The 26,064-nt window shown below is 43.5% G+C and overlaps 1 protein-coding gene across 2 annotated transcripts in view; it reads right to left on the bottom strand.

Annotated features, from left to right (window-relative positions):
• The window catches only part of TET1 (tet methylcytosine dioxygenase 1), a 110,876-nt gene that overhangs the window by 71,751 nt on the left and 13,061 nt on the right, over positions 1–26,064 (bottom strand). For both annotated transcript variants that reach the window (XM_067465681.1, XM_067465682.1), the window contains exons 2-3: positions 13,819–15,864; positions 3,800–3,853 (exon numbers count right to left, since the gene is read on the bottom strand). In XM_067465681.1, coding sequence (XP_067321782.1) covers positions 3,800–3,853; positions 13,819–15,744 — 1,980 coding nt within the window. In that variant the 5' untranslated portion in view covers positions 15,745–15,864. The remainder of the gene's footprint in view (positions 1–3,799; positions 3,854–13,818; positions 15,865–26,064) is intronic.

The following is a 26,064-nucleotide window of genomic DNA, read 5'->3' as shown; positions in this document are numbered from 1 at the left end:
GAGTCCACAACAAATTAGGTGTGTCCTTTGTCTAAATCCTACAAATATCAATGTGGCCAAAAATAGCAGATTCATTTTCTATTGGAGTTCAACATGTTCAACTTTGTCCTTAATGAAGGAAAGGGCATTCAGATTATTGTTCTAAACAATACATATTTAGTCTTACTTAATCAGTTTAAATAAGTGTGCAGATATGAAGACAGCACACATCTCTGCCAGTGTCCTCAGGAATAAATCCCTATGAGTTTAGTGGGGACCTTGCTCCCTACTGAATATGCTGGTACTTGCACACATCATCATCATTCTTTTATTTATTACCTGCCTCTCCTCGTGGCTTGAGGCAGGTTACAGAATAATTAAAACACATCAACATTGTAAAAATTCTGAATGTTCTAAAAGCCTGATCTGTACCATCTCTAGCTCACATAGCAAAGTTTCAGGCCCATAGTTTTAGAAAAACATTATAAGACCAAAGAAAGATGCAAAGGTTCTTCACAAAAGTCTACCAACAACACTTCAACCAAGAGGGAGTAGATCCAATCTCAGATACCTCCTTCTCATCTCCCATAGCCAATCTACTTCAATTGAATCTAGATTGCAATGGGAGGGAATACCTTATACCAGTACCCTAATTTTCAAGGTACCTGGGATAAGACTTTTTAGAAACCCTGAACAGTATCCTAGCTGGGACCTCTGGGAATTAAAATCCCAAACAGTTATGAACTAAAGGTTGAGGACTAGGGTACAATGAAAAATGGCAAAGCTGCACCTAGGTAACTGAAATACAGTAAATTGTCATGGATACAAAATGGCACACAATAAGCTACAAGAAACACAATTACCACTTTCAACCCAGTGCAAATCCAATGGTTTGTGGCATCTCAGAGCTGTGAAGCATCAATCCTACAATCCTCTCAGTTATAGATGGCTTCAACATGCCATTACATTCAATTGTGTTAAAATTAACTTTGCAAATTATGTCCAGGAGTGCCTGCGAAGTGACACCTTGCCTCATATTTGCAGTGGGCAGACTAGGACTTCACAGAGTTCCAGAACAAAAGAAGAAAGAAAAACTGTTTTTTCACACTACTTGAGTGTTCAAGCTACATCAAAAACGAAGATGTAATATAGCCCCACCAGATGTAATCCTGGTTCTGTATCTGTATAGTGAGGAGAAAAATAATTATGCTTGTGTCTCAAAACAAGACAAACAAGCAAAATGTAGTCATGAAAAATTAATTAAGATTCAATGCAATGGTGCTACCCACACATACTAATAACTAAGCACGCTAAAAAACACCAAACTTAACAGCAACCCACAAGTTATGCAGTCAATATAACTTAAAACAACCTTCAGCTATACCCTGCTATTTACAACCTTTTTTCTATCCTACTAATTCATGTATGTAAAGACTACACCCATCCCATGCAATAAAAGCTGTCCAAGTGTGTCCAATCAATAAAAGAAATGAACAGGCACAAGACACTGGAAAGTGTTCCTTTGTAAGCCTCATGCATTTTAGTTCATTTGCTGTTTGCAGTAACATAGCAGTAACACAAAAAATTAGCAAGAGGACCATAGCACAGTAGAGCTGAATGAGCAGTGTGCAGGACAGCATCCTAATAGAGGGTGACCAAATGGTCTTTCAGTTGTATCTTGGTCTAATTTCCTTCAATTACACAGTGCAACAAAAATGTTTTTATTAATGTCTTAGTTTTTAGGCCTGTTCCTGGGGTTATTTGGATGGCTGATTCAGAAAATTGCATTGGATAGACTGCATCAGCTCTAATTTCTTAGATTTAGTTGTCATGATTTTCTGTGAGCAAGCAGATGACGACTGGTAGATGGCATATGTTCTGTATCCCCAAAACTAGAGCTGATAGGGGAATATTGGTGCCATTTTTGGAATCAGCAGGTCAAATATATCCAGAAACGGGGCTAACATTTGAGGTACCAAAATGTGTGTTGGCCAATGTTATCGTTTCTTGCAAGACAGCAAAACGAGTATTCTTAAGTGCTAATGCATTAAACAATATTGTTGCAAATAGTTTTGCTGGAATGCTTCCAAGTAAACATCTAATCTCAAAAAATCCAGCTCCACAGAATTTACATTATTTCAAGAAATACAAAAATCAACCAGGTATCCAAAATTCAACAGCAAGAACTTAAAATGCTCACACTTGGAAGGAAATGTGGTTGAGTATTGCATGTATAAAAAACCAAGTGTGGCTCCATGGAAAAACGTAGCACGGACCTCAGTACACATCACGGTACTCAATGTAAAATCAGCAGTAAAACATTCAACAGCAATCCTCTGAGTTTTACTCATAAGTTTTATTACGGTTTATTAAATGCATACAGGCTAGCAGCTTAATTCCCACCATGTTTAAAGACTTAAAGAATATTTAATTTTCTGAACACGTAACCGTAACGTTTAAAGAAGACATTCATTTTTTTTATAAATACTTATCTTCTGTGGTGTTCTGCCTAATGATACATTCCTTTATTAAGCAAGGAGGTGCAAACAGGATGGTCAGCATAACAACGCTCACTATTCCACGCCAAGTAAGCCTCGCCACAAAACACGCACAAGTGTTTCCAAGGATGTAAAACGTAGTGCCCCAACTCAGCTACCAAGCAGCGCCAGAACTTCACCACGCTACGTATTATGCCACGGCTAGCACTCCAATGTAAATATGCCAAGGAGTGCCCACTGTCCATCAGGAACCCTGGCAGCAAACAGCTCAGACCCAGAGTTCTGGGAAGCTCCAATGACACATGGCGCAAGGCTCCTGTGGGAGGGGCCTGGGTTCCCTGCTATGGAATGGGGATTCCCCTTTGTAAACAGGGATTTCCTCCTCTGCACGTGCCCAGGAATTCCCTGACTCAGGGAAGGAAGAGAACAGGGCTGCCATTTATAAAGGGACACTTGTATGAGAAAAACTGAATGGGGGCACAAGAGGGTTTCCTGCCGCCTGACACTTTGGCCACCGCAAAGCAACCAGCTCCTCAAACCACGCCTGACATTCCGGTGTGTTTACAAACATATATATATACACACATGCACACACACTAACACATATATAGTTGAACAAGAATATATTAAGGGGGGGACACATCATTTCGAAACAACTACCCCATTTCAAGCTTCATTCTTCTGAAATGTGTCATTTTTCCCGAACTCACAGCAATTGATGTGGGAGAAAGGGAAACAGTGAACATGAAATACATACAAACAGTCACATCTTTCAGGCATACATAAGTTGTCAAGCTGAGAATGAAATCTGTCCCTTCCAGGGCAAATATTTCCTCAGACGCAACTGTCACCGAATGCAAACTGTGCTTTGGATCAGCAGCAGCTTCGGACTGCCGCCTTCATAAAAGACCTGTCAACCAGCTTATGAGGAGAAGTGAGGTCTCACCCTGGGTGAGTGGAGCCCCCGGTGGCGCAATGGGTTAAACCCCTGTGCTGGCAGGACTGAAGACTGACAGGTAGCAGGTTCGAATCCGGGGAGAGCGCAGATGAGCTCCCTCTATCAGCTCCAGCTCCTCATGCGGAGACATGAGAGAAGCCTCCCACAAGGGTGATAAAACATCAAAACATCCGGGCGTCGCTTGGGCAATGTCCTTGCCGACGGCCAATTCTCTCACACCAGAAGCGACTTGCAGTTTCTCAAGTCGCTCCTGACACGACCAAAAAACAAAAACAAAACAAAACCCTGGGTTTTGTGTGCATGCCCACACGAAAAAAGGATGCAAATCTCTATAGATATGGTTCACAACCAATGGAAAGATTACCTTCGAAACTCTTTCCTCCTTCCTCTTCTGAGGCCTTTTGTTGTCAGTGAGCACCTAGAGGGAGACACCAAAGAAAGGGCAGAAAGGGTGAGTCTTTTAATATTATTTATTTTAGAAGAGACTAGTTTAAAATACCCCATTGGGGAGAGACAGAGGGCAGAACTTTGAAGGGAGGGGTGAGGGGGAGGGGGCACCCACCGTTTGTCCTCCTGTGGCGCCCCCGCCCCTCCTCTCTCTCCTCTCCTCAGGCGCGGAGAGGGCGCCTAGCGCGGCTGGGCTACATCCTGGGCGGCCAGAGCCACGCGGTAGCCATCTTGCTTCCTCCTGCAGAAGGAGCCTCCGCAGGGGCGCCGCTTTCGGGGGGCTGCGGCCATGGGGGGGGGGTCGCCTGTTCTCTTACAAGGCGGCGCAAGGGCCAGACGCCTCGCCTGCCAGCGCTGGGGACGTGCCGGGCATGCCTCCCCCAAGCCCGCCCTCCCTCTCTCTCTCTCCTCCCTCCCTCCCTCCTCCCAGGCGCCTTAGGCACGGAAAGGCCTCCAGAAAGGGCTCAGCCAATGGGAGCGCCGGGATTCCTCTCCCTCGCTTCGACAACCTAATGAAGTCCGCCCAGCCCTTTTCCCCAAACAAAGGGGCGCCTCTGTGGGCTCGGCCTCTGCTCCGCGCCCCTCAGCCTTCCAGGCCCCACTCTCTCTCCCCACACACGGAAGCGCCTTTTGACTCTATAAGGGAAAAGGCTGCGCCTCAGAAGGATTTTTTCTCACTACCCCCCCCTCCGCCCCCCTTCACTCGCTCTGAGACGAGGGTTACGTGGGGACACCGTCTGCGCGCGCGGCGGGGGGGAGGGGAGGGGGGAAGCAACCCACGCCTCACGTCGCGCGCGTGACGGCGCCCATTCAGAGCGAATGATATGCGGGAGGAGGGAGGGGGGCTCGCGACCGCTTGACAGGCAGAGGTGGGAACAGGCTCTCCACGCGCCACAAGTGGCAGGCTGTTTGGAATGTTTTCAGAAGGGGGGGGGGCTCTACACTGCTCTACAGTGCAGTTTCAAACTGCATTGTACGGTGAGTGTAGACTCCTAGAATGCATTACACGGTCGGTATTACTCCTAGAATGCATTATATAGTCTGTGTAGGCTCTCATAATGCATTATTGGGTCAGTGTAGACTCTCATTATAATGCATTGTATGGTCACTGTAGAGCAATGATTCTCAACCTTCCTGATGCCGCGACCCCTTAAGGTGACAAAATCATTTTTTTTTAGTGATGGTCACTCCTTGGGTTTGTAGGTGTCTTGTGACCAAATTTGACGGCAATTCGTCCAGTGGTTTTTTAGTTATGTTAATCCCACAAACAAACATTACATTTTTATTTATATAGAAGATATACCCAGGGTCATGTAAAACTTTCTTGGACATAATGGATATAGGATGAGTGGATAAAGCCTGCTCTAGAATACCCGTATTCCTATTTTCTATAATATTTTTTTATTTCTGTGGCAGGTAAAGGGGAATTTCACACATAATGATTACATAGAAGCATTCTTGATGACTTTGGATGAGTCACACGCTTTCCATCCTTCTGGGATGACTCTCCAGGTTGTGGCTCAGGGACACTGTTATACAGTGGCTCCAGGCCCGTAGCGAGGGGGGGGGGGGTTAGGGGTTCAACCCCCCCCCCGAAATGTTTCAGATTTTTTAAAAAAAAAACCTGGTTTACTCATGAATTTTAACTAGTTAACCAAATCCCCCTGCTAAGTCTATGAGATACAAAAAATCAAGAGTCCCTCCAAACTGCAAGCACTATCTCAAGCAAATATTAGCAATTTATTCACACTGTCATTACTTGCAGCAATAGCCGATATAGTTGTTTTGGTACAGCTGTACCAGGAGCTCCAACTTTATTTGCTTGTATTAAATGTTTGCTTGCAGTCCTAGGTTTCAGGGACTCTGCAGATAGGTGGCTTCTTTGGTTGCAGTCATAGGGCAAGTCACCTGTCCATCATTGTTAAGTTTTGGTCCCGCCCCTTGCTCAGGACAATAGGGAAGGGAGCAATTTTTAGTTAGTCTCAGCAAGGTAAGCTTATGTATAGGATGTGTGCAAGCTTCCCCTGTACAAAAGCTTTAACCCTTAAGACCTTCCAGGGAGAAAGGTCTTAAGAGTCTCCAAAGAATTTCCAGGAAAACAGCCCTAAAGACCAAAGAACTCCAGCTGGAGAACATCTACTCTGCTGCTGAGTACGCATGCCCAGTGTGGAACACATCTCACCACACTAAAGCAGTGGATGTGGATCTTAATGAGACATGTCGCATTATCACGGGGTGTCTGCGCCCTACACCACTGGAGAAATTACACTGCTTAGCCACCTGACATCCACTGGAAGTAGCAGCCAATAGTGAAAGGACCAAGGCAGAGACATCTCCAGCCCATCCCTTCTTTGGGTATCAGCCAGCACGTCAACGACTTAAATCAAGAAAGAGTTTTCTAAGATCTACAGAGACACTCGCTGGAACACCTCAGCAAGCAAGAGTCCAAAAATGGCAGGCTCAAACCCAGAGCCTCAATCAATGGCTGATACCCAATGAGAGACTCCCCCAGGGCACACAGAAAATTGGGCGACTTGGAAGGCACTGAACAGACTGCACTCTGGCACCACGAGATGCAGAGCCAACCTTCAGAAATGTGGCTACAAAGTGGAATCCACAACATGCGAGTGCGGAGAAGAGCAAACCACTGACCACCTGCTGCAATGCAACCTGAGCCCTGCCACATGCACAATGGAGGACCTCCTTGCGGCAACACCAGAAGCACTCCAAGTGGCCAGATACTGGTCAAAGGACATCTAATCAACTATCAAGCTTGCAAACTCTGTGTCTTTTGTATGTTTGTTTGTTTGTTCTGTCAAAAATGTAATACAACTGTCCGGTTGCCTGACACGATAAATAAATAGTGTAGACTCTCATTATAATGCACTGTAGAGCCGTGATTCTCAACCTTCCTGATGCCGCGACCCCTTAATACAGTTCCTCATGTTGTGGTGACCCCCCAACCATAAACTTATTTTTGTTACTACTTCATAACTATGATTTTGCTACTGATATTATAATTACATATTTTATATTACACTAGCCGTCCCCTGCCACGCATTGCTGTGGCCCACATGGGGTTTCTGTCTGGGAGGTTTGGCCCAATTCTGTTGTTATTGGGATTCAGAATGCTCTGTGATTGTAGGTGAACTATAAATCCCAGCAACTACAATTCCCAAATGTCAAGATTCTATTTTCCCCAAACTCCACCAGTGTTCACATTTGGGCATATTGAGTATTCGTTTAGAGTTTGGTCCAGACCCATCACTGTTTGTGTCCACAGTGATCTCTGGATGTAGGTGAACTACAACTCCCAAACTCAAGATCAATTCCCCCCAAACCCTTCTAGTGTTTTCTGTTGGTCATGGGAGTCCTGTGTGCTAGGTTTGGTTCAATTCCATCATTGGTGGGGTTCAGAATGCTGTTTGATTGTAGGTGAACTATAAATCCCAGCAACTACAACTCCCAAATGACAAAATCATATTTTTTTTGAGTGATGGTCACTCCTTGGGTTAGTAGGTGTCTTGTGGCCAAATTTGACGGCAATTCGTCCAGTGGTTTTTTAGTTATGTTAATCTCAAAAACAAACATTACATTTTTATTTATATAGATATACCCAGGGTCATGTAAAACTTTCTTGGACATAATGGATAAAGGATGAGTGGATAAAGCCTGCTCTATAATACCTGGATTCCTATTTTCTATAATATTTTTTTTATTTCTGTGGCAGGTAAAGGGGAATTTCACACATAATCATTACATAGAAGCATCCTTATGACTTTGGATGAGTCACACACTCTCATCTCTAGAAAACACCATGAAAAGTTCACCTTAGGGTCATCATCATAAGTCAGAAATGACTCGAAGGCACACAGCAACAAAGTCAAGGAAGATAAAAATCAACAAAGAAAGCCAGGTCCCTTGCTGGTGTGGTTTAGAGATATTAATCTGTTCATTGTGAATCTAGAAAAACCTAAATCTCTAGTATAGAATCATAGAATTAAAGAGTTGGAAGAGACCCCATGGGCCATCCAGTCCAACCCCCTGCCAAGAAGCAGGAATATTGCATTCAAATCACCCCTGACAGATGGCCATCCAGCCTCTGTTTAAAAGCTTCCAAAGAAGGAGCCTCCACCACACTCCGGGGCAGAGAGTTCCACTGCTGAATGGCTCTCACAGTCAGGAAGTTCTTCCTCATGTTCAGATGGAATCTCCTTTCTTGTAGTTTGAAGCCATTGTTCCGCATCCTAGTCTCCAAGGAAGCAGAAAACAAGCTTGCTCCCTCCTCCCTGTGGCTTTCTCTCACATATTTATACATGGCTATATCTCCTCTCAGCCTTCTCTTCTTCAGGCTAAACATGCCCAGCTCCTTAAGCCGCTCCTCATAGGGCTTGTTCTCCAGACCCTTGATCATTTTAGTCGCCCTCCTCTGGACACATTCCAGCTTGTCTCACATATGCGACAAACTAGGCAAGCTGCTCTCAATATGTGCTTTACTACAAGTTGTCCCCCAGAAGGCTATGGTGGGAGCTGCAACTCAATACATCAGGATATTACCTGGTACCCTCTGATTTCAGGCCTGGCTAGGGGACAGAGATGGCGCTGGGCACCTTGGTGGATGATCTACGAAGAGAGCTAGATAGGGGGAGTGTGGACCTCTCAGTGGCTTTCAATACCATTGACCATCCTTCTGGGATGACTCTCCAGGTTGTGGCTCAGGGACACTGTTATACAGTGGCTCCAATCCCTTCTGGAGGGTCAGTCCCAGATGGTGGAACTCAGGAACTCCTGTTCGACACACTGGTTGGTGGCCTGCAGGGTCCCTCAGGGTTCATTTTGGTCTCCCATGCTGTTTAACATTTACATTAAACTGCTGGGAAATATCATCCAGAGTTTTGGAGTTCAGTGTCAAATTTATGTGGATGACACCCAAATCTATAACTTCTTCCCACTGAATGCCAAGGATGCTGTCCTGCCCCTAAACCAGTGCCTGTCATCAGTGATGAACTGGATGAGGGCCAATCAGTTGAAAGTAAATCCAGACAAAACAGAGATAGTCCTAGTCAGTCGGAAGGCAGACCAAGATGTAGGGTTACAGCCTTTGTTGGACATAAAAAATATGTAGACCCACACAATCATATCGTGGTGAATTATGTAAGCATTTTAAGTCCTTTTCTACTCAGAGCCAGGGTTTTGTGGCAAAATCTGAAAAATTGTTGAACTCAATTGTTTGCATATTTACCCATATGTTTGGCCTACTTTCTTCAAGTGAAATTTATCAAGAAAACATGCAGATAGTTGCAGCCTTGGAATACAGTCCTGTGCACATTTACCAAAAGAAAGCTCACAGTATAAACAATGGTACTTATTTCTGAGAAAATAAGAATAAGATTGATCTATTAAATCTGATCTATCACAGCTGCTCAACAAAAGGCTCGGGATTTTCCCCCCTGCATGTACAAGCTCTATAAAAACTACATCTATATAAATAAAAATGTAATGTTCGTTTGTGGGATTAACATAACTCAAAAACCACTGGACGAATTGACACCAAATTTGGACACAACATACCTATCAGGCCAACGAGTGACCATCACTCATAAAAACATTTTTAAAAAACAACAGATAAGACTATAAAAGCAAAAAAAAACATTACAACGCATGTGCAAAACCACATATATAGACTTACATATGCATAAATACACACACAAAACACAGATACACAGAAAGGAGAAAGGTAAGAAGGAGGGAAGCTCCTTCTTTCCTTCTTCCTTTCTGTGTATATGTGTGGATATATATGCATATATGTGTGTATATATGTGGAAGGAAAGAAAGAAAAGGAAAAGAAAGAACGAAAGGTAGAGAAGGAAGGAAGGAAGGAAGGAAGGAAATAAAAAAGTGAAAGGAAGGAAAGAAAGACAGGGAAGAAAGGAAAGAAGGAACAAAAGAGGGAGGGAAGGAAGGAAATAGACAAGGAAGGATGGAACCAAAGAGCAAAGGAAACGATGAAAGCAACAGGTAGAGAAGGAAGATAGAAGAAGGGAAAGAAAAAGAGGGAAGGAGAGAAAGAGGGAGGAAAGATTGGCCACAGCAACACGTGGCGGATACAGCTAGTCTTTGGAATATAAAACACATTACAAAAAATATGACAAGTTCTGAAATTACATATATAACAAAACAGTCAATTCAGTACCTGTATGCTGATGTAAACAAATAAAATTAGGTACAAATGAGAATACTTGATATTTTGGCACGAGTAAAAGTATTATCTGAGTAGTCCTGCTTGTCTCTCCTGGGATGCAAAAGAAGATGGCCAGATATTTGTATTGCAAATCCAATCTTCAGTTTCTCCCCTTTCCCCGTATAGAAGCAGGAGAGCATCTTTATTTAACTTAGGAGAGAAACATTTTACTCTAGTGTATAAGAAATCCCTCCATCTGTTTGCACCAAGCTGCGTCAGTAACTCTGCTGACACAACTGCCTGCATTTCTCAAGATGAAAAGGTGTTTGCCGTCAACAGAAATGGGAAGGGACAGGGGCAGATTCATAAATTCAAGAGCATTATATTCAAGGGGCAAAATACACACCATTTCTCCCGTATATAAGGGCCCGGGAAAATGGAACTGACAGCCAAAAAGGAGTTAAAGAATAGGGGGTAGCTCATTAAAAAGGCAGAAAGGCGGCTTAAAGAAAAGGGTGAAGAAGCAAAGCCGCAAGACAATAGGAAGGTCAGGCGATATCAAGGAGAGCATGTTTGGATTGAAAAAAAGATTGACAGAAAAGCTAGCATTTATCCTTTTCTTGAACTGGCCGATGCTGAAACCTTTTTTTTAAAAAAACTCCCTGCATTAATCGCTTCCTGACTCAACTCCTGCTATTCTTTTCTTGTGATCTTGGCAGATATCTGTTCGCTAAATATTTTTTTAAAAATTAAAATAAACAATGTACTGTCGAATGGCCGGAATCACTGGGTTGTTGTAGGTTTTTTCGGGCTATATGGCCATGTTCTAGAGCAGGAGTCCCCAAACTTTTTAAACAGAGGGCCAGGTCACAGACCTGTAAACTGTTGGAGGGCAGGATTATAATTAGAAAAAAAACAAGAATGAATTCCTATGCACACTACACATATCTTATTTGTAGTGCAAAAAAACCACTTTAAAACAATACAATAATTAAAATGAAGAACAATTTTAACAAATATAAAATTATTAGTATTTCAATGAGAAGTGTGGACCTGCTTTTGGCTGACGAAATAGAATTGTTGTTGTTGTTGTGTGCTTTCAAGTTGTTTCAGACTTAGGTTGACTCTGAGCGAGGGCCAGGTAAATGACCTTGGAGCAGGGGTGGCTCAACCCATTACGCAAAGTAAGCATTTGCAGTAGAATCATAGAATCAAAGAGTTGGAAGAGACCTCATGGGCCATCTAGTCCAACCCCCTGCCAAGAAGCAAGAATATTGCATTCAAATCACCCCTGACAGATGGCCATCCAGCCTCTGTTTAAAAGCTTCCAAAGAAGGAGCCTCTACCACACTCCAGGGCAGAGAGTTCCACTGCTGAACAGCTTTCACAGTCAGGAAGTTCTTTCTCATGTTCAGATGGAATCTCCTTTCTTGTAGGTTGAACCCATTGTTTCGCGTCCTAGTCTCCAGGGAAGCGGAAAACAAGCTTGCTCCCTCCTCCCTGTGGCTTCCTTTCACATATTTATACATGGCTATCATATCTCCTCCCAGCCTTCTTTTCTTCAGGCTAAACATGCCCAGCTCCTTAAGCCACTCCTCATAGGACTTGTTCTCCAGACCCTTGATCATTTTCGTTGCCCTCCTCTGGACACATTCCAGTTTGTCAATATCTCTCTTAAATTGCGGTGCTCAGAATTGGACACAATATTCCAGGTGTGGTCTAACCAAAGCAGAATAGAGGGGTAGCATTTCTTCCCTAGATGTAGACACTATGCTCCTATTGATGCAGGCCAAAATCCCATTGGCTTTTTTGCCGCCACATCACATTGTTGGCTCATGTTTAACTTGTTGTCCACAAGGACTCCAAGATCTTTTTCACACGTACTGCTCTCAAGCCAGGCATCCCCCATTCTGTATCTTTGCATTTCATTTTTCCTTCATAGTCAACATTTACTTTCAAACCTGCATTGGGGTATCTGGATCTCAGTTTTGGGGCTCTCACAAAACATTACAAAACAATTGTAAAACTTTGGTGCAGGCTTGGAGGTGATTCACAATGTTGGTTGTTTGTAGTAGACAAGAGTTTGAGCCAACCTTGATGCTGGGGGAGGTATATGTGAGTGTAAGGTCAACAGTATTAGTCATACCCTTATTCCTTACATTGGGTTGTTTTCACAACTGCTGACCCTGCATGATCTTTGCTCCAAATAAATCAACACAGCAATGTGTCTTTAGTAGAGTTGTAAAGAGAAAATGTAAGGGTCTAACAATGGAAGGCAAATAAACTGTAGCTACTGTGTATTGGTTCTTTTTTTCTTTTTGAGAAACTGTAAGTCACTTCTGGTGTGAGAGAATTGGCTGTCTGCAAGGACCTTTCCCAGGGGACACCCGTATGTCTTGATGTTTCACCATCCTTGTGGGAGGCTTATCTCATGTCCCCACATGGTGAATCCAGCAAAGACGGAGATCCTATGGCTGGGTCAACCGGGCAGTGGGGACATCCAGCTGCCTATCCTGGATGGCGAGGTGTTACGCCCGTCATCATTGGTAAAGCATCTGGAAGTTCTTTTGGACCCTCTGCTGACGATGGAGGCCCAGGTCTCCGCCGTTAGCAGAACCGCCTTTTTTCATCTGCAGCAGGCTAGACGGCTGGCCCCCTACCTGTCCAGGGACGACCTAGCTACAGTGATCCAGGCCACGGTCATCTCAAGACTGGACTACTGTAACGCCCTCTACATTGGCCTTCCTCTGTCGGTGATCCGGAAGCTCAAGTTGGTACAAAATGCAGCTGCTCGGTTTCTTGCGGGAATTCCGATGAGATGCCACATAACATCAATCTTACTACAGCTGCATTGGTTACCAATTGAGAACCGGATCACTTTCAAAGTGATGGTACTCACCTTTAAGGCCTTGCATGGTCTGGGGCCGATGTACCTGAGGGACCACCTTACCCCCTACCAACCCCAGAGATCCCTCCATTCTGAGGACCAAGATCTATTGGAAATTCCCACTGTCAAGACCTTGCGTCTAACAGCAACCAGATGCAGAGCCTTTACAGCAGTGGCACCATCACTCTGGAATACTCTGCCACCTAAAGTCCGTGCCTTGCGGGACTTATCAGTTTTCCGCAGGACATGTAAGACATATTTGTTTCGACAGGCCTTTGATTTTTGATATTGCTGTTTTTAAATTGTTTTAAATTGTTTTTAAATTGTGTTAGATTTTAGCCGTTCTTGTAAGCCCCTCCGAGCCCCAGGGGAGTGGCGGCATATAAGTTCGAATAATAAACAAATAAATAAATAAATAAAATAAACATCTTCCCACATATAGGAACATCCCTGATAAGCAGCAACCATCAAAGCAATATTATTCACCAACCAAAATGTTCTGGAGGCATTTCAGACCACAGAAGCAAAACATACAACTAGAATAGTGTTTCCCAACCTTTTCTTGAACAGGGACCGCTTGACCAGGGACCACTCTCCAACATGAGTACCTCTGTTTTTGTTTTGACTTGTGCTCTACAATTATACAGCACATTAAACTTAACCAATCGTCCAAATCTGTGTACTTGTGCAATTTTATAGGTCAATACATTCCCCTCAATAGACATCAGTGGGGCTAAAGTGCAGTAACACAATGATGGATTTGGGCCAGAAACTGCAGTAACACTTCATCTTTCACAATTATTTTCAACACATTACTGGCATCATAACCAATGTTAGAAATATTACAAATTAATATAAATTTCCTTACCTGTAAGGGTAACATTAATGGTGGCAGAGGCGGGGGAGGCTTCTTCAGTTCTTCACATTTTCTCTTTTTACAGATCCGGTGGCTTGTTTTGCGCTTCCTGCAGCAGCTGCATTCTTCACAGTTAGTTTTCCGCAAACATGGCTCGCATACTCCACATTGCCTTCGCTTTTTCTTCCCTACAGGTTGCATGGCGGGAAACAGGATAGGAAAGGCACTTGTTGGATTTCCCCAGGAGGTTAGTTCAGAAGCTGTACTGGGATTTGTGCTGCATTTTGTGGTGCCCTGAACAGAGATTGTGTCTTTTTCAGCACTTCCCAGTCCTAGAGAGGGACACTGAAGGTTTGTACAGGATCCATCTGCCGCAAGCCTTGTTTCTGGACTCCCTGCAGCCTCCGATGGCAACTTCAAGTTAGAATCTTTTGAGGATTTTTGGGAAATGTCCTTAAAGCTATTGCCACTCACTGAAATGGAATCAGATGTCCTATTTTCTGGCTGAAGTGATAGAACAGGGACAGTAGCTGAATCTAAATTCAATGTTTCAACAGCAATCCTCTCAAGGGTCTGTTCAAGGTCTTCCAAGATACCATGAGTAAAAACGGTATTTGAAACTGGTTTGCAAGTGGATGCTTTATTAATGTGATTGCGACCTGAATGATCCTTTTGGGAAGTTGACAAGTCAAGTGCTTTGTCGCCTAGTTTGAATTCTGAGTCATTTGGCAAAGAAGATGTCACACCAAGGCCTGGATCTTTTGGAGAATCTTCCTGTTCTGGAGTATGCGACAAATCAGGTTCTCTTCTACTGGCAGGCTCACGGTGGGACTCTGATAAGGCACAAGTGTCATCTAAATGCAATTTTGAGATTAATTCTGAGGTAATCAAAATGATAGCATCGGGCTCACAAGGAGTTAGCACCGAACCACAGGCAGCATTGGAGTGACATTCTGTAAGAGATGCTGGCCTTTTCTCAGGCACCTTTGTGTTTGTTTCAGAAGAAAGTTGCAATGTGGAGTCAAGCAATGGAAGGGAATGTTCTTTGGAAGGTGGAGATGAATTAAAATTATTCTCAAGGCCTGGTTTCACAAGTGTTCCCAATTCATTTTCACATCCCTTTAAAGCATTGGCAGAGTCAAGGTGTAGGTGAGAAGAAACAGGCTCAGCCAAAGCTACACGTGAGACATTGGTAGATAAATCTTCCAGGGCCTGCTCAGTAGGCACAGTTTCTTTACACTTGCCATCCTCCTGCAGTGCCTTTGGAGTAGAGACACTCGGTACATCTGCACAAGAAAGAGAAATACAGTTTTCAGGAGACGGCACTCTCTTCTGGGCTTCACTGTCACATTCAGAGGGATGGTCTGGTTCCATATCACACGAGGCATTGCCTGCTTTGGTAGACTGCGATTCAACATTTCGGTTGCAATCTTGTTTGAAACCCTGGGCTCTTTCTTCCATTCCTTTCCTTTCTATTTTACGGGATGTTCCTAACTCAGACTTTTCTCTTTTCCCTGAACTTTTTACCAGGCCAGTGCGTCTCTTAGCTGTCATGATTGCCGCCGTTTCAAACAGCCTATGGGGAAATGGCTTGTTGCGAAGATTCATGGTAAAGTTCAAAGGAGGTTGGCTATGAAAGAGAACGCTATCACTTAATTTCAGGTTCCTCCAAGATTTTCCAGCTAAGGTTTTGGTGACGCTGCTGCGGAGAAATCGGCATGGTGGTGAGTTCATTGGAGGTTTATGTTCTTGTGACTTTTTCTTGCCCTCGTTCTTTTCTGCCAGTAACCTTTTACAGTTTGCAGAACAGTTTGCCTCAGGGGAAGTTTTCTTGGCATCTTTTGTTACTTGGCAAGATTTACTTTGGACTAGGCTTGGTTTCTTTTTGCTTATCTCCTGTTTCTTTACTAATCGCGACGATCTGGCATCGCGAACCATCTCTGTCAAGCAGCAGATGTGCAACTCGGAGTGGAATCAAAGATCATGCATTCCTGCAAGGGTTGTTTACTTCAGCAGAAGCCTGCATAGTCACCTCGGTATTCTCTGTATAGTACAAAGCTGAAACAGAAATAAATACAAATAAATAAATAAATAAATAAGAGTTGAAAATTCTGCATGAATTATCATATTATTTACATGGTTTAACATAATCTTCTCTGCATCAACACTGAATGGGAGGTAAGTATTCTTACAGATCAGAAAAGAAGACTTAGTTATATTTGGGTTGTTGTAGGTTTTTTCGGGCTATATGGCCATGTTCTAGAGCAGTGGTTCTCAACCTGGGGGTCGGGACCCCTGGGGGGGTCACGAGGGGGTTTCAGAGGGGTTGCCAAAGACCATCCAAAAACATAGTATTTTCTGTTGGTCATAGGGGTTCCATGTGGGAAGTTTGGCCCAATTCTATCATTGGTGGGGATCAGAATGATCTTTTATTGTAGGTGAACTATAAATCCCAGCAACTAAAACTCTCAAATGCCAAGTCTATTTCCCCCAAACTCCACCAGTGTTCATTCACATTGGGCATGTTGAGTATTCATGGCAAGTTTGATCCAGATCGATCATTGTGTGAGTCCATAGTGCTCTCTGGATGTAGGTGAACTACAACTCCAAACCTCAAGGTCAATGCCCACCAAACCCTTCCAGTATTTTCTGTTGGTCAAGGGAGTTCTATGTGGCAAGATTGGTTCAATTCCATGCTCTTTGATTGTAGGTAAACTATAAATCCCATCAACTACAACTCCCAAATGACAACATCAATGCTCTTTGATCGTAGGTAAACTATAAATCCCACCAACTACAACTCCCAAATGACATCAATCCCCTGCCAACCCCACCAGTATTCACGTATTTGTGCCAAATTTGGTCCAGTGAATGAAAATACATCCTGCATATCAGATATTTATATTATGATTCATAACAGTAGCAAAATTATAGTTGTGAAGTAGCAACAAAATAATATTATGGTTGGGGGTCAACACAACATGAGGAACTGTATTAAGGGGTCACAGCATTAGAAAGGTTGAGAACCACTGTTCTAGAGGCATTCTCTCCTGACGTTTCACCTGCATCTATGGCAAGCATCCTCGGAGGTAGTGAATACCAATTGTTTCATTTGATTCCTTTGCAGAGTCTACATTTGGGATCTGTCGTCAGAGGCGGCCCTACGTAATTTTCAATGGTAAGCAAACAGTGTTTTGGCAGGGGGCCCTCCCCTCCAACCAATCACTGATATATATTTTCTGTTTGTCGTGGGAGTTCTGTGTGCCATATTTGGTTCAATTCCATCATTGGTGGAGTTCAGAATGCTCTTTGATTGTAGGTGAACTATACATCCCAGTAACTACAACTCGCATATGTCAAGGTCTATTTTTCCCCCAAGAGCGCCTCTGGGCAAAATCAACTATACGGCAAATGGTTGAGCCGCCCCTGTCTGTCATCCACTTTTCAATACTGACATTGTTAGTATCATTATTATCATCATCATCATTATTATTATTATTTAGAATAATACACAAGTCATGTAACATTATACAAAAACTTTGGGAAAGCATATTCAAAGAAATAAGAGCAATAATAAAAAATAGAGAGTGAGATTACACCAAAATTAGCATTATTACTTATACATGACAATATAATTCCCTTACAAGAGGAGAAAGAATTGGTTTCTAATTTGATAACAGCAGCTAAATTGTTAATCGCAAAAAACTGGAAAGAAAAAAAAGAAATTCAATTAGAAGAATAGTATAGGGAAATTTGGAATATAGCGATTAATGATAAGCTAACTTGCAATATTAAAATTAAAAGGGGAATATGTAAACAAACAGACTTTGGGAAAATATGGGGGAAATTTATCGAGTATGTGTTTAATGAGGGAAAGCGGTATAAGTCAGCAAGAGAAACAATGATATTTCGGAATGATGAAACAACATGAGTTGGTTGGTCCTAGTGAAGGGGGCACAAACTAAGGGAAAGGGGAAGAGGGAGAAAATGGTATAATAATAATTATAAAGAAATACAATATGTATAACTGGATAAAAGGTGTGTGATAGAGTTACATGTAGCACAAGTTGTAATGGAAATTAAAAATAATGATAAGCAATATGATTAAAGATGTTTTTGATGTTTATCTACTGTTAGATTGTATATAATATGACATACTCTTTTGTCTAAGATACTGTAAAGGGAGAAGAATATATGCTTATACATTTTGTTGGACAAATTTATAAATAAAATCAATAAAAAAAGAATAATACACAAAATGGGATAATAACACATCCCTGTTTGACACCTGATTCCACCTTAAATGAGTCACTTTGGGAGCCACTGCTGTCCAAGACTATTGTCATCATGGAGGAGCCGCAGAATGTTCACAAATTTGTTAGGGCACCTGATTTTTTGGAGTCCAGCAAGCGCTGCGATTCACTGTATTGAATGCCTTTGCAAGGTCAATGAATACCATGTAGAGAGGTTGATTTTGTTCCCAACCTTTTTCTTGGAGCTTTGCATTGCTGTCCACTCCAGTTCAAATTATCTGAACCAGGGGTCCTCAAACTAAGGCCCGGGTGCCAGATACGGCCCTCCAAGGTCATTTACCCGACCCTCGCTCAGGGTCAACCTAAGTCTGAAATGACTTGAAAGCACACAACAACAATAACAACAATCCTATCTCATCATCAGCCAAAAGCAGGCCCACACTTCCCATTGAAATACGGATAAATTTATATTTGTTAAAATTGTTCTTCATTTTAATTATTGTATTGCATTTAAGCACTTTTTTTTTTTGCACAACAAATAAGATATGAGCAGTGTGCATAGGAATGAATTCATGTTTTTATCAAATTATAATCCGGCCCTCCAACTGTTTGAGGGACTGTGACCTGGCCCTTTGTTTAAAAAGTTTGAGGACCCCTGATCTGAACAATATGTCTAGGAAAGGCCTTGGTGAACTACCACCAATTACAGCAGAAAACACTGGCTATGCTTCCATCAAATTGTTTCTCCAGGTGAGCTGGGCTGCAACCTCCATCATCCTCAGACAGCAATGGCAGGAAAGAGGGATTGTGAAGTCCAGCCCATCTATAGGAAATGCAGCCCTGAAACACAACAATCCTCCCTCACTCGATCAACATTATGACAAGTGGAAGGTTTCTACCATAAAAGAGATGCTGCAGAGGCATGATCATCAAGTTTGCAGACGACACCAAATTGGGAGGGATAGCCAATACTCCAGAGGACAGGAGCAGAATTCAAAACGATCAAAACAATCTTGACAGATTAGAGAGATGGGCCAAAACTAACAAAATGAAGTTCAACAGGGACAAATGCAAGATACTCCACTTTGGCAGGAAAAACGAAATGCAAAGATACAGATTGGGGAACAATGCCTGGCTCGAGAGCAGTACGTGTGAAAAAGATCTTGGAGTCCTCATGGACAACAAGTTAAACATGAGCCAACAATGTGATGTGGCGGCAAAAAGAGCCAATGGGATTTTGGCCTGCATCAATAGAAGCATAGTGTCTAGATCTAGGGAAGTCATGCTACCCCTCTATTCTGCTTTGGTTAGACCACACCTGGAATATTGTGTCGAATTCTGGGCACCACAATTCAAGAGAGATATTGACAAGCTAGAATGTGTCCAGAGGAGGGCAACTAAAATGATCAAAGGTCTGGAGAACAAGCCCTATTAAGGAGCTGGGCATGTTTAGCCTGAAGAAGAGAAGGCTGAGAGGGGATATGATAGCCATGTATAAATATGTGAGAGGAAGCCACAGGGAGGAGGGAGCAAACTTGTTTTCTGCTTTCCTGGAGACTAGGACGCGAAACAATGGCTTCAAACTACAAGAGAGGAGATTCCATCTGAACATAAGGAAGAACTTCCTGACTGTGAGAGCCGTTCAGCAGTGGAACTCTCTGCCCTGGAGTGTGGTGGAGGCTCCTTCTTTGGAAGCTTTTAAACAGAGGCTGGATGGCCATCTGTCAGGGGTGATTTGAATGCAATATTCCTGCTTCTTGGCAGGGGGTTGGACTGGATGGCCCATGAGGTCTCTTCCAACTCTTTGATTCTATGATTCTATGAACTGCTAAAAAGATCTGAATGTTTTGTTTGCTATCACATTTGACAGTCTCCAACCAGTGATTAAGAGAGGTGACTGTTTTAGTAGAATTTAAGAACAGGATGTTTCTGAGCACATGAATCAGGCTGCAATTGCAACCACCAACCCCCCAAGTCCTTTCATACAAAACTCCACTCCGGGTTTTCCCTCAACCATACTTTTAAAGCAACCTATGGCAGAAGGATAAGCCTTTTATTTATTGCCATTGCTAAACAACTAGAAGTCTGAAACTCTGGCCTGACCTCTAACAAATATCCAGAGATTCAGCACTAGATCCAGATAGTTTCTGCCTAATCTCACTCTTAAACTCCTTGAGCATTATAGCCACTCTTTCCCGTGGCCCCACTTTCCATGCCACAGTCCAACAGAGAGGAGGCACATCCTAGTCTCGTGTATGTTTACAAAGAGGTAATTCCCACTAAGTATAATGGACTTTTCTCCAAGGGCCTGTGCAGACAATGCAGCCTTAACCAAGTTTGAGACTACTGAAACCATGTCCATGGAATTAAGCCAGAATGTGGCAGTGTCAGGTGTTTTTAATGACAGTAAAGGTAAAATTTCCCACTGACATTAAGTCCAGTCGTATCAGACTCTGGGGTGTGGTGCTCATCTCCATTTCTAAGCCAAAGAGCCGGCGTTGTCCAAGGCACTCTCGGCACTTTCCTCCAACACCACAGTTCAAAAGCATCTATCTTCCTTCGCTCAGCCTTCCCTATGGTCCAGCTCTCACATCCGTAGGTTACTATGGGGAATACCATTGCTTTTAACTATGTGGATCTTCCTTGCCATGGATGTCTCTACTCTTCACTATTTTATCGAGATTGGACATTGCTCTCCTCCCATGAAGTAAACGTCTCCTGATTTCCTGGCTGCAGTCTGCGTCTGCAGTAATCTTTGCACCTAGAAATACAAAGTCTGTCACTGCCTCCACGTTTTCTCCCTCTATTTCCCAGTTGTCAGTCATTCTTGTTGCCATAATCTTGGGGTTTTTTTATGTTTAACTGCAACCCAGCTTTTGCGCTTTCTTCTTTCACCTTGATTAGAAGGCTCCTCAGCTCCTCCTCGCTTTTGGCCATCAAAGTGGTGTCATCTGCATACCTAAGGTTGTTAAAGTGTCTTCCAGCCTTGCATTCGTCAAGCTCCGCACATCGCATGATGTGTTCTGCATACAAGTTGAATAGGTTGGGTGAGTGTATACAACCCTGCCGTACACCTTTCCCAATCTTGAACCAGGCTGTTGTTCCATGGTCAATTCTTACTGTTGCTACTTTGTCCTTATACAGATTCCTCAGGAGAGAGACAAGGTGGCTTGGTATGCCCATCCCACCAAGAACTTGCCACAATTTATTATGATCCACACAGTCAAAGGCTTTAGAATAGTCAATAAAACAGAAATAGATGTTTTTCTGAAACTCCCTGCCTTTCTCCATTATCCAGCGGATATTGGCAATTTGGTCTCTCGTTCCTCTGCCTTTTCTAAACCTAGCTTGTACATCTGGCAACCTTTGCTCCATGTCTTGCTGGAGTCTTCCTTGCAGGATCTTAAGCATTACTTTACTGGCATACTGGTTCTGGTCCTACCTCTCAGGTAGTTTCCAGATGTCGGTGCACTTATATTGCATACCACAAGGTGCCATCCTATCACCAATGTTTGTTAACATTTATATGAAACCACTGAGAGAGATTATCTGGAGGCATGCAACAGGGTGCTGTCAGTATGCCAATGAATCCAAATACCTTTTTGAGACCTTAAAAATGGCATCTGCAGAGGATAGCATGTTTCCTCTAAATCAGTGGTTCTCAACTTGTGGGTCCCCAGGTATTTTGGCCTACAACTCCCAGAAATCCCAGCCAGTTTACCAGCTGTTAGGATTTCTGGGAGTTGAAGGACAAAACATCGGGGGACCCACAGGTTGAGAAGCCCTGCTCTAAATGAATTCCTGGAGGATTCATGCAGTGTCTATGTGGGTGGGAAGCTGTGTGTTTTTCCAAAAGAAGCAGAGGGTGTTTGAGGACTGGGACATCCGTAGGGATACCAAGGTGCTTGTTTATAAAACTATTGTTCTCCTAACCCTGCTATACACCTGCGAGACGTGGACTGTCTACAGACATCACATGCAACTCCTGGAATGATTCCATCAGTGCTGCCTCCGGAAAATCCTGCAAATCTCTTGGAAGGACAAGCGGACAAATGTCAGCATGCTGGAAGAAGCAAAGACCACCAGCACTGAAGTGTTAATCCTCCGCCATCAACTCCGCTGGACCGTCCACATTGTCCTGATGCCCGACCACCGCCTCCCAAAGCAGTCGCTCTACTCCGAACTCAAGAAAGGAAAACGGAATATTGAAGGACACAAAAAGAGATTTAAAGATGGGCTCAAAGCCAACCTTAAAAACTCTGGCATAGACACTGTGAACTGAGCGCTCCAGCTGGAGGTCAGCTGTGACCAGAAATGTTGCAGAATTTGAAGAGGCACAAATGGAGGGTGAAAGAAAGAAACGTGCCAAGAGGAAGGAGTGTCAAGCCAACCCCGGCCGAGACTGCCTTCCACCTGGAAGCCAATGCCCTCACTGCGGAAGAAGATGCAGATCAAGTATAGGGCTCCACAGTCACCTACAGACTCACAAGAATTCTGATCCTGGAAGACTATCCTACTCGGCCAACGAGGGATCGCCTAAGTAAGTAAGTAAGGGTAGCTGTGTGACAAAAGAACACCTAAAATTGAGCCCAGGGAAGACAGATGTGCTTACTGTCAAAGGTTCAGGTCCAACTTACTTATCAGACTACATCTCCTCATACCAACCTGCCCAAACCCTAAGATCATCAGGGAGGCCCAATCCCAAACATGATTGGCTGCAATGAGAAGGAGGACCTTTTTGGTGGCCGCCCTGACAATCTGGAACACCCTCCCTAGGGAGATCAGAGTGGTACCCTTCCTAACATCATTCAAGAAACAGCTGAAGACCTTCCTTTTTAAACAAGCCTTCAGCGATGAAATCTAGGCTGAAGTGATGAGAAGGTTAATCTTCACCAGGCAATAGGAAATGCAATAGGATTTGACAAGACACCACAAGAATGCATATTTGTATCATAGATTTGAAAAGGTCCCCTAAAGATGGGCAATTATATGGCGCATGTTCCAGAGTAGGCAAACCAGACAATCTCCACACCAACATTGACAAAGAAACAACAAGAAATGCTGTTTATCCACAAGCATAAAGACATTACATATATTAGAAACCAACCCTTTCTAATTACTTTATTTTCCAGATCACCAGACTGGGCCACAGCAACGCGTGGCAGGGGACAGCTACACATAACATATCAACAAATCAACAAATCAAACCACCTTCCAAAATATGGTTTAAGTAAAGTGTCTGTTAACCATAGTTAGGATTAACCATTATTTGCCCTGATGTAGATAATACAGGAAACTGTGGTCAATTAAAAAGATGATTCCAAAGCTCCTCTAGATATCTGTGATGTGAAAGGAGAGAATGACAGACCAGCAGGGAGTTTGGGCTCATTCCCTATGGTTTATTTGTATAGTTGAACCAGTCATAGAATCATAGAATCAAAGAGTTGGAAAAGACCTCATGGGCCATCCAGTCCAACCCCCTGCCAAGAAGCAGGAATATTGCATTCAAATCACCCCTGACAAATGGCCATCCAGCCTCTGCTTAAAAGCTTCCAAAGAAGGAGCCTCCACCACACTCCGGGGCAGAGAGTTCCACTGCTGAACGGCTCTCACAGTCAGGAAGTTCTTCCTAATGTTCAGATGGAATCTCCTCTCTTGTAGTTTGAAGCCATTGTTCCGCGTCCTAGTCTCCAAGGAAGCAGAGAACAAGCTTGCTCCCTCCTCCCTGTGGCTTCCTCTCACATATTTATACATGGCTATCATATCTCCTCTCAGCCTTCTCTTCTTCAGGCTAAACATGCCCAGTTCCCTAAGCCGCTCCTCATAGGGCTTGTTCTCCAGACCCTTGATCATTTTAGTCGCCCTCCTCTGGACACATTCCAGCTTGTCAATATCTCTCTTGAATTGTGGTGCCCAGAATTGGACACAATATTCCAGATGTGGTCTAACCACATGAGAGTCCATTGTCTCTCATTCTAGTACGCAAGGGCATTATGGGGGCTAAGCAGTGGTTGGAATTCTACAGCCGTCCAGATGTTGTCATAATAGATATCTGAACAGATCTAGCCAGGAAACTATAGCAATGGATAATAAGAGCTACAATTCAACAACATTTGGAGATGTACAGGTTCCTAGCCCTGGATAAAAAGGGAGGAAAAATATATGCTGCGTACAGCAGCTGCTGCTGCTTCTATTTTTTTGCAAAAATATAATTTAAGAACTGTACATATAAAACAGAAATGGACGGCTCATTGCCTAAACAAAACAAAAATTGTTGCTTAGAGTTCTTCCATAAGGATCTGTAACTCAGGGAAGGAATAGCCATTGCTCAGTGGTATATTCCACATTTTGCAATGTGGGGAGGCCTCCAGTTCAATCTTTGGCATTCTCATTAAAGAATCCCTGGCAAAAGCCTTATCTTAAAAGGTTGGAGAATGTTTCCTATACTCCTACACAAAGAGATGGGATGTAATGAGAAAGAGGGAGATACTGGAAACTGTGCTGAAACCACGTCACACTCTCCTTATTTACTCCACTAGACTCTCAGTTAACCAAGATCCATGGGGATTGGTAGAATTCAGATAAATGTGGTTTCTGATTGATTTAGAGTTACTATTACAATTATAGACCAATCTCCTTGTTCTACTCACATTTGCATGTTTTCGAACGGCTAGGTTGGCAGAAGCTGGAGCTGACAGTGGAAGCTCATGCCGCTCCCCGGGTTCGAACCTGTGACCTTTTGGTCATAGAATCATAGGATCATAGAATCAAAGAGTTGGAAGAGACCTCATGGGCCATCCAGTCCAACCCCCTGCCAAGAAGCAGGAATATTGCATTCAAATCACCCCTGACAGATGGCCATCCAGCCTCTGTTTAAAAGCTTCCAAAGAAAGAGCCTCCACCACACTCCGGGGCAGAGAGTTCCACTGCTGAACGGCTCTCACAGTCAGGAAGTTCTTCCTCATGTTCAGAAGGAATCTCCTCTCTTGTAGTTGGAAGCCATTATTTCGTGTCCTGGTCTCCAGGGAAGCAGAAATGTTCCCTCCTCCCTGTGACTTCCTCTCACATATTTATACATGGCTATTATATCTCCTCTCAGCCTTCTCTTCTTCAGGCTAAACATGCCCAGCTCCTTAAGCCGCTCCTCATAGGGCTTGTTCTCCAGACCCTTGATCATTTTAGTCGCCCTCCTCTGGACACATTCCAGCTTGTCAATATCTCTCTTGAATTGTGGTGCCCAGAGTTGGACGCAATATTCCAGGTGTGGTCTAACCAAAGCAGAATAGAGGGGTAGCATTACGTCCTTAGATCTAGACACTATGCTCCTATTGATGCAGGCCAAAATCCTATTGGCTTTTTTTGCCGCCACATCACAATGTTGGCACATGTTTAACTTGTTGTCCACGAGGACTCCAAGATCTTTTTCACACATGCTGCTCTCGAGCCAGGCATTGTCCCCCATTCTGTATCTTTGCATTTCGTTTTTCCTGCCTAAGTGGAGTATCTTGCATTTGTCACTGTTGAACTTCATTTTGTTAGTTTTGGCCCATCTCTTTAATCTGTCAAGATTGTTTTGAATCCTGCTCCTGTCCTCTGGAGTATTGGCTATCCCTCCTAATTTGGTGTCGTCTGCCAACCTGATGATCATGCCTTCTAACCCTTCATCTAAGTCATTAATAAAGATGATGAACAGGACTGGGCCCAGGACGGGACCCTGTGGCACTCCGCTTGTCACTTCTTTCCAGGATGAAAAGGAAGCATTGGTGAGCACCCTCTGGGTTCATCCATTTAACCAATTACTGATCCACCTCACCGTAGTTTTGCCTAGCCCACATTGGACTAGTTTCCTTGCCAGAAGGTCATGGGGGACCTTGTTGAAGGCCTTACTGAAATCCAGGTACGCTACATCCATGGCATTCCCCACATCTATCCAGCTTGTAACTCTATCGAAAAAGGTCAACAAGCTCAGCAGCTCAGCACTTTATAACCCACTGCACCACCGGGG

This window comes from Anolis sagrei, chromosome 3 (genome assembly GCF_037176765.1).
Source record: "Anolis sagrei isolate rAnoSag1 chromosome 3, rAnoSag1.mat, whole genome shotgun sequence".
In the NCBI taxonomy this organism is placed as follows: Eukaryota; Metazoa; Chordata; class Lepidosauria; order Squamata; family Dactyloidae; genus Anolis; species Anolis sagrei.
This window is presented reverse-complemented; position numbering and strand designations above follow the sequence as displayed.